Here is an 8,756-nt window from a genome sequence, read left to right on the forward strand (position 1 = left end):
GTAGAAGGTGCGATGAAAGGGCTTATGAAGGTGGTACCCTCTACCTACCCACACCAGTGCCTTTATCATGGCCTAAGTGGGTCACGCCAGGATTCGGTGACAAAGGAAGCAAGAGACAGCAGTAGACTCCTAGCCACGCTTTCACTCTATTGCCCTGGCTATGCTCTGCCCTGCAAAGCAGGCAACTGGCCAACCCATGCAACGTCCTCATAGACCAGAATAAGAGCATGAAGCTTTTTGGGGTGGGGAATAATACTGACTATTCCATAGCTGCCTGTTGGGCTCTCCTGCATACCAGGGTCTCAATAAACTCTCATTAGGGGACAGAATCGGCCCTGTGCTGGGAGGGCAGGGAGGAGGGGAGAAAGACCTTGCCTCTTTGCACTCAGAGAGGAAACAGGCAGGGGCTAGAATATCTGCAGTAATTGAAGGAGGTTCATCATGCAGGGGTCAGTTTCTGCTCCCCAGAGAAGGAGCAGCTGCTTCTGCTGTCAGGATGATTCCTCCTACAGGTACCTTCTCCTGCCTGGCCCTGCTACTCAGCCTCATCCTTGGGATCATAAATCACCTCGTTGTAATTTGGTGGTTGGAGCAGTTCTGTGGTGGGAACCAGGGGATCTGCCCTGACAGCATTCGGCACAATCAGCATGGCCTGGAAAACAAGAAATTGGCGCTCTCTGTCAGCAAGACCAAGACTTACCACCTGCATCTTCCTGTATAGACCCTGTACTAGTACCCATTGAAGTTGCTGAGTGTCCCCAGAATGACTCCACTAGACAGTGTCCTGCTCACCAGTGCAACCAGGTACTGTCCCAGCATTGAAGCCCCTGGCCTTGTTTTTGTCACTCCAACAATCAAGTTATTCCTGAATCCCATGTTAGTCAAGCCCCATTGAGCCTCCCTGAACCACTGCTTACTAAACAGAGATCAGAATCAACAGAAATGAGCATCTCCTCAGGCTTCCCATAGTCCTACCTGGCCAAAGCCCCCCTGGACCTTAAATTGCTCACCTCATTGGAGTTAGCACGGGTCGCTCGGCACCAAAAATGTGCAGTGGCAACTGCAATGCAGAACTCTAGGATCGTGAAGATCAGCAGCACGATGGAGATCCCGTTCCCTGCCTGCTCGAAAAGAGAGACCCACAACAGCATGTCCATGAGCATCACTCATCTGTCAGTGGATGTGGCCTACAGGTCTGGTTACTGCATACTGCATGCAACTCACTCCTCCTTGGGGTGCCCCCCTTGCCCCAAGAACATCCCTGGCAGAACAAAATCCTCCTTCTATCTCTCCCCCATTGAGGTGCTCTGGAGGGGTCATACCAGTGGGTTTCCTGTGCCAGATTTAGGCTTCACCTTCTGCCAGGATTCTACACCCTGCGGGCCAGAACTTCAGTGGTCTTAATCAGCTTTAAATTGACTTCCGCGAAGCTATGCCAGTTTTCAACAGTTGAGATCCCATCTCCTCATCCTCACTGCATATGTTTAATGTCATAGCATATCCCCTACATATCCCTAGGAGGGCCATACTAGGCTTTTGGTCCTGCCCAGTGCATGCTGGGGCAGAGATTTGGGAGATTTGCTACTTTATGCAATAATATTTCATCAACATCATGCATGTGCCAAAGTGCTGGGCTGGACTGTGACCTTAGCATGGGCTGAGGAACTTCACAACTAGCCTGCTTGGAATCAGCAGATCCCCAGTACCAGGCCAAAAGCACCCGCTCAAGGTCCACTGGGGGTTTTCTGGGTGAGTGTTAGCACAAATCCCCTTGGCTGTTTTGTCTCCTTATGTCTTCCACAGCACCTTGCACAATGGGGACTTGTTGTGGGACCTCCCAGGGCTGCTCTCCTATAAATCAAGCTAAGTTGGAACCAGACCCCAAGTTTTGGATGTTTTCTACCTCGTAAAATGCTCTGCTTGAATGTTTCTTTCCTCTCTCACCTCCCACCTTTACACTGCGTGGACCATTTAGACTGAAAGGCCCTGATCTTTTGAGGAACTTAGGCATGAAAATACCCTTTGATTCTACTAATTTCAGTGGCATGTATATGTTTGCCTACTTCAAGGACGTGTGAGACATTCCCAGCCCTAAGTGCCTGCAGACCAACAAGCACAGCAGGTCCCAGATCTCAGGCCCTTCCCGGCCTACCATAAAAATGATAAATGGCAGGAACTTTGGCCCTTTGGAGCACTGAGCAGGAGTCACCAAAGTTTACACAGAAGGAACAGTCATTCTTTGACACAGCGGGCAGGACAAGAGGCAAAGGCTTATCGGATTTAGATGAAATCCCAAAGAAAACTTCCTAACTGTAAGAGCAGTGGGACAATGGGACAAACTGCCCAGGGAACTTGTGGAATCTCCTTCACTGGAAATTTTCAAGAAGAGGGCTGGACAGGAGTCTACCTGGGGTGTATTAGCAATAGCACACCCTGGTTCTGTGCCAGAGGTTGGCCCTTTCAAGGTCCCTTCCCCCACCTAATGGATCCTTCCTTCTCTCCATCAATTCATCAGTAGTTTTACATGTGAGCTTAGGAGAGCCCAAAACCCTCCAACAACAAGCATCCCAAACCAAGGAATGCTGAGTGCTGGTAGGATTGGGACCCTCACTTACCATCACTAGATAGTTGTAATAATCAAACTCTGAACGGTACAGGCCATTTAAATTCAGATCTATTATAAAAGACGTGATCCCCAGTAGTGCAAAGATGGCACTGATGACATTCATGGTCTGGCTGCCTTTCACCTGGAAGACACAAATTGACAGTGAATGAAGTTGCTAGATGCAGATGAAATACTAATCAGATGGAATCCTGGCAAATAACTTGAACCATGTGCCCGTGCCACCCAGTTTGTATCTGGAACACCTGGCTCTGCCTGTACTGAAGCCAGTGAAAATCCACACACTGGAAGCTCAACCACCCTATGATAGTTTATCCTTTTTTGGGCTGACCTGCAATAGACAGCAGCAGAATTCAAATAGAATGATGCCTGCAGCCCTCACCCTGAAGTTGCAAGAGCTGAATAGGATTGGATGTTTATAGGGAAAATAAGAACATCACAATTACATTAGACAAGACTACACATAATTCATGGCATGGACACATGGGACCTTTACACCATTATAATCTGCCTTTACACTGGTGTAAATGTTAAGTGGTTAAATTACATTATTGGTCTGCCCCAATGTCACTGCACCTTGGGATGTTAGACTTTCCAAGGATCAACTTCAAAGCTATGCACTGATGTAAGTTATAGCAGCATATGGGCTGTGTGTCCACTGCTCTAGTCAGCTTCATCCCAGGGTAGCAGTGTAAACGGGTTATCAATGGCTCCTTTCCACTTACTGAGAAGGCACTGTAATAGCACCGATTGCAGACAGAAACCCTCAGAGATGTGCTAGCTGTCTGCTTCAGATACCCATGTAACTTAAACCTGTGTTTAAATGGATGTATGTTATACCACTATAAATGTGTTATGTCTCCATACTGTATACTTAGAAGAGTTAAACTGTGCAGGTTCAGAGAGCAAGTCAGTCACCGTTTATTTATGAGCGTCATCATCCTACAGAAGAGCTTCCAGTAGGGGCAGCTTATGCAGCTTCTTACACGTTCTGATGCATCTGATACCAGCCTTTGTCAGAGACAGGATACAGGGCTAGAAGGATCTTAAAGATAATCCAGTCTGTACATGAATGTCATTTTTTCTAATTTGGAGGCCTTTGGGTGCCTGTCACTCTAGACCATATTAGGCTGGTACATGGTTGGTTATTGCGCTTCACATAGCTGAGACTGAGAGATGGGATTAGTGGATGGAGGCTACAAATCCTGTAGTCTGCAGAGAACTCATTGGCACTGGCCATCTCCCAACATTACAATATTACAGGGATAATTTACAGGGATAGCAACATCTCTGTCTTGTCATCCTGCACCTGTAGTGGTGAATAAAATCACTACACTATATCTGTGCAACTATTGTGGCTCACTGAGAGTTCCAAAAGGTAAAAAAAGAAAGGAAACAAACAAACAAAAAACATTTTGGTGAATTAAAAAGTAGAAAACATTTTGTTCTGGGGGATCAAAACATTTTGTTTAAGCCACAACACTCCAAGTGTTCTTTTTTTTATCATTTTAAAAGTAATATTGAAAGAAAATCCAAAATGAAAGTCACTTTGGATTTTAAAAAATAGTTGAAATCCTTCTTTTAGAAAATATTAAAAAGAAACTGTTTGGAATTTTTATTTTGCCCCCAGCTTGAACAATGTGGCAAACAGACACATCTATAAATGCTTCAGTCTCGCTGAGTCCCCATGTTTTCATTGCATAAAATTCTGGCTGAAATTTGGCCAATGCACTGAAGAGGAATTTCCTGTTGCACCAACAGTGGCTTCATGTGAACCCTTGCCCTGCCCTGAAGAGATCCCACCCAGGCATCCCTCAGCTCTGTCCTGGGAACAAGATTGAATTCAGCCCCCTGTCCCTTTAGTCCTGCATGCACAAGATTTCTGATTTGAGCCTGGTCAGAGGAGAATTAAACTCAGGCCAAAGATCCTTTAGGACTCACCGCACACTCGGTAGGGCTTTTTTCAGCTCCAATTGAGAGGCATCCAGAAATGATGAACTGAGTGGCAAAGAGGAAACAATCAATGCATTAACTTGTGACTGTCTTTCATTTCATGGATCAGCTCAGTTTCCCTTTTTGAGGACCCATCTCCAGTGTCTGTGATGGAAATCAGGGAGAGGGGGAGACTGGAATCTTCCTCCCTGCTGGTCTGAATCCTTTGGGGAGCACAGGAGACAGAGATCCCGTCCACCCGAAAGCAATGACCTCTCTGGATGCCCAAAACCAGGAGCTTCCCTGCCGTGTGGCTGAGAGGTAGGATTAATCTGGATCAGGGCATTAAGTATCCATCACGCAGGGCTTGTCTGCACTAGAGGAGCATCTGCTGAGGCTGCCGTGCCCCCTTGTGGAGACACAGAACATGCCAACAGAAGGAACTTTCCTGCCAGTGTACCTCTGTACCACCTCTGCCAATGTAGACTGAGCTGATGGAAATGTTTTTGTCAGTATAGCCACATCTGTACCAGGGATCTTGCTGGCAAACTAAATTGCCTATGGGGTGCTATCTTTTTGATGAGGCAATGCTAGCAAAATGTTACTGTGTACACATGATTAAGTTTTTTAAGGCAGGGCATCTTTTTGTGCTGGGGTGGGACAGTACCAAGGACCAGAGGGACCTGATCTGTGACCTTGGTTCCCATCATACAGCTAATAATCCATGTGCTCCATTAGCATCCCAGTCCTCTGCATGTGCATCTAAGAGACAAACCCCAACCAGAGATGGGATGCTGATGGGAAGCTCAGGGGGAGGCAGGTGGAGAGGGCAGGGCACGAGATGGCCAGGGGAAACCAGTCCAACTCAGATTCATTCAGCTCCATTCATGCTACTCACAGACACTCCTCCCAAGAATGGGATCTCGCCAACCACAAAGAGAGAGCTGTAGACGTTTGTGAGGGTTGTCAGGACGATCCCGAAGCCGATGTGCATGAAGCCAGTCATGATCTGGATGGTCTGAGAGAATAATTGCAGCAATAATGTGCATTATATTCACCCCTGGCCACACCTTACTGGCTCTGAAAGGGATGCAAGGGGCATGGGCATGGGCAGACTTTGAAGTCGACCTGCATGGTCAAAGCAATGTCAGTGTAGCGCATGCAAGAGGAGAATAGGTATGTCTATGCTGCATCTCTGGTGCTGTCAGGGGGGGATGCTCCTAACTCTTCTCCACCCACTTACTGACATTCATGTACACTAAGCCCAGAAAAAGGGCCATTCTGGGAGCATCACTCTGGCTGGTCTCAAGCCCTCTGTTTCCAGAGTGCTTGGGACACAGTACCAGCATCCCCAAGGAGTCTCTTTATGAAGCTGTTGCAGCTTGCACTGGAGATAGTGCGTCCTTTAGCTCAAGTGGTAGAGGTGCATGTCTAACTCTGAAGATCCAAGGCTCAAGCCTGAGCATGTGTTGGTAGCACAAATATTAGCCAAGGAAAGCTGGCTAAGTGACTACCCTGTTTGGTGGGAAGAGGATATTGAGGCAGAGCAGCAAGCTGACTTGCTGCAGCCCTATCACGTGTGAGTTAGAGCTCAGCAGTGTTTGACTCATGGCCCCATCCTTTCCAGGCCTATAGCCAGGGCCCACCAGCAAGGACTGGAATCACTGTGTAATGAGTTCTGATCTCCTCAGTGGTCTCTGGAAGAGCCTCACCAAAGGCCCCTTGAATGGACTTGTGCAAAGATTTCTCCTTCTGCTGCAGCCTGACCTTGCTTTCCATTTCACGCCCATTTATCCCAGCATTAATCCCTGTGAGCCACACACAGTGTCCTCAGCCAGCAAAAATCTCTAAGAAAGGTTTTCCCCTTACATGCTGCACCAGTGCTATAGCTTGGACCAAGGCTATACCTAAATCCCCAGCTCCTATCAGCTTAGCAAACCTGCAGGCACTCAGCATTACCTGGCTGGGTGCAGGCCGCAGACCTCTGGAGCTCCCAGGGAGAAGAGGAAGATTACAACAGGACCAGGGCCTTGGTTGTACACAAGGCTCCCAGCCTCTGCCATCCCCCTCTGAATGTGGGAGCAGGGCAGAAGCTGGAACCCAAAACAGAGCCAAGACACCTGCTGAGGTACAAGGGGACCCTCATCCTGTCTGGCTGGCTAGTTAGATGCCCTATCTCCTTGAGCCCTTCCCCAACCCCATGTACACTTGGTGGATGGGGTGGGAGAGATGAGAACCAGCTCTTTGGATGTTAACCACACCCCTTAAGTGCACACAGACCCCCATCCCTAATTACTTCTTTTGTCAGCAGTGTGAGAGGCACAGGCTGGAAGAGATGCCAGCACCGGTCTCTGCTACCCAAGCCCTTGCCTCCTCACTTGCTTTGCAAGCCAGAGAATCAGGATGTCAGAGATCCACCTGCACACACACAGGCTGATGGTCATGGGCACTTGAGGGCGAGGAGCTCATGGAGGGTCTCAGCAGAACCCCTGCCACCCAAGGCAATAAGCTTGGTTGGGGGGAGGAGGGCGAGGGGAAGCACAAGGGTAGCCCAGGAGATTTCAGGCTAGAATGGAGCAATATGATCCTCTGATACTGAGGTCCTGCACAGCACAGCACAGCACAGAGGGGAAGATTTGTCCCTCTTCCCTGGCTTTTGGAGGCACCTATAGGAGCCAATTCAGGATGAGTCATTCTCCCTACTCCCCATTCCCTATGTAGCCCCCTCCACACAGTGTCCCAGCTCCTGGCTCTGCCGTACTCACCCCCATCACTCGGTTCTTCCCCTTGGGAACCGTCTCCACAGTGTACATTATGGCACGTCTGCCCAGCCGCATCGTCCCCCCTTCTTGCATGGGATCAGCTGGGGTGATGAATTGCCAGCCTGCAGGGTCCTGGGCGGCTGGGCTCTACGCTGCATCAGCCCCCATCCCCTGAGCCTGGACCACAAGACTGACAGGGCTGCTCAGCATCAGAGCAGTGAGAAGGGAAGGAGGCGGGACAATGCCATTGGCTGCTGCAGAGAATGATGTCAGAGTCAGAGATGCTGCAAGACACAGACAGGAGGGAAAGACATGTCTGTGTGTGTGTGTGTGTGTGTGTGTGTGTGTGTGGGTGGGTGGTGGGCTGAAGGGGGGAGGTGGGGAATCATTCCTTGGTCCTCACTACAGCCCCTTGATTGCACTTGAGAACTGCTTTCTTAGCAGCTGAGAAGAGGCAGCTCCAGGGGATGGGGGTGGGGGTGAATGAGCTGCACAGAGCCCCTACCCATTTTTTGGCTGCTGCCAGGCAAGCCAATCCAACCCGATTCAGCCCAATTAGATGTAATCATCCTGACAGCTGCACAAGTGCACACACTCCAGGAGCTGTAAGAACACTTTGTGATTGCAGGGAGGAGAAGGAATGTCACCATCTCCATGATGGGGGGTATGTCACCATTGGAGACTGGTGAGGTTGTAGGAACCAGATTTACTGGGTCAGCTGGATCCCCAGGCTGCAAAAAAAAAAGTGAAAACCTCTTTTGGTAGGAGTAGCAGCAAGGGGTTGGGGGAGAGGGGAGCAGGGAATTAATTTCATTTTGATCCCCATGTATGATTTTATTCACAGGGGATAATTACTCTGCAAACCTCCCTGCTATAGAAGGTCTGAGGTCCAGAACTTCACCCCATTTGTAAAAGGACAGAGCAGTTATATGGACAATCAGTATTTTCAGTGTTGCTGTCACTGAGGACAGTACATTCTAGCAGGAATATTCAACTCCTTACTTCCAGGCTGAAGCTGATGATCTCTTACAACTGGACTCCAAAATGAGACCAACATTAGGAAACAGATTATCCTACAACTGCTACTGTGTATTTCTTATCCCTTCCTCCAAAGATGACTATTGTGATAAAAAGGATACTGGCCTAGGTGGACCTTAAGAGGTGATCCACCACGGCAATGCTGCCCTTTCTGTGTCTGCACTAGAATTTAAATATGGGGTGGCTGGTGCCTATTTAGAAGCACAACTTCCTTCCTACTGAAGCCATAGAGGGTGCCTTATCGAGGAGCAGCTGAACCTCTACTCCCATTTTATTCCTGTTCCAGATTTAAAATTATAATTAATAAGTGATCTCAGGTTGCCCATATCTGAAAATTTATTTGAGAATTCATCACTGTTCCAGTCAGTTGAAGGCCTGAATCCAGGTGAGATCTCAGGGCA

At 48.5% G+C, this 8,756-nt stretch overlaps 1 protein-coding gene across 1 annotated transcript; it reads right to left on the reverse strand.

Moving 5' to 3' along the window:
* Positions 1 to 535: 535 nt before the first annotated feature.
* On the reverse strand, positions 536 to 7,410 carry LOC112550669 (membrane-spanning 4-domains subfamily A member 15-like). Its single transcript, XM_025206925.1, has 6 exons — positions 7,321 to 7,410; positions 5,454 to 5,573; positions 4,565 to 4,621; positions 2,616 to 2,747; positions 1,011 to 1,121; positions 536 to 652 (listed from the first exon to the last, which is right to left on the reverse strand). Exons 1-6 carry the CDS (start codon positions 7,408 to 7,410, stop codon positions 536 to 538), a joined length of 627 nt encoding a protein of 208 aa, XP_025062710.1.
* Positions 7,411 to 8,756: the final 1,346 nt, after the last annotated feature.

This window comes from Alligator sinensis, unplaced genomic scaffold (assembly GCF_000455745.1).
Source record: "Alligator sinensis unplaced genomic scaffold, ASM45574v1 scaffold437_1, whole genome shotgun sequence".
Taxonomy (NCBI): Eukaryota; Metazoa; Chordata; order Crocodylia; family Alligatoridae; genus Alligator; species Alligator sinensis.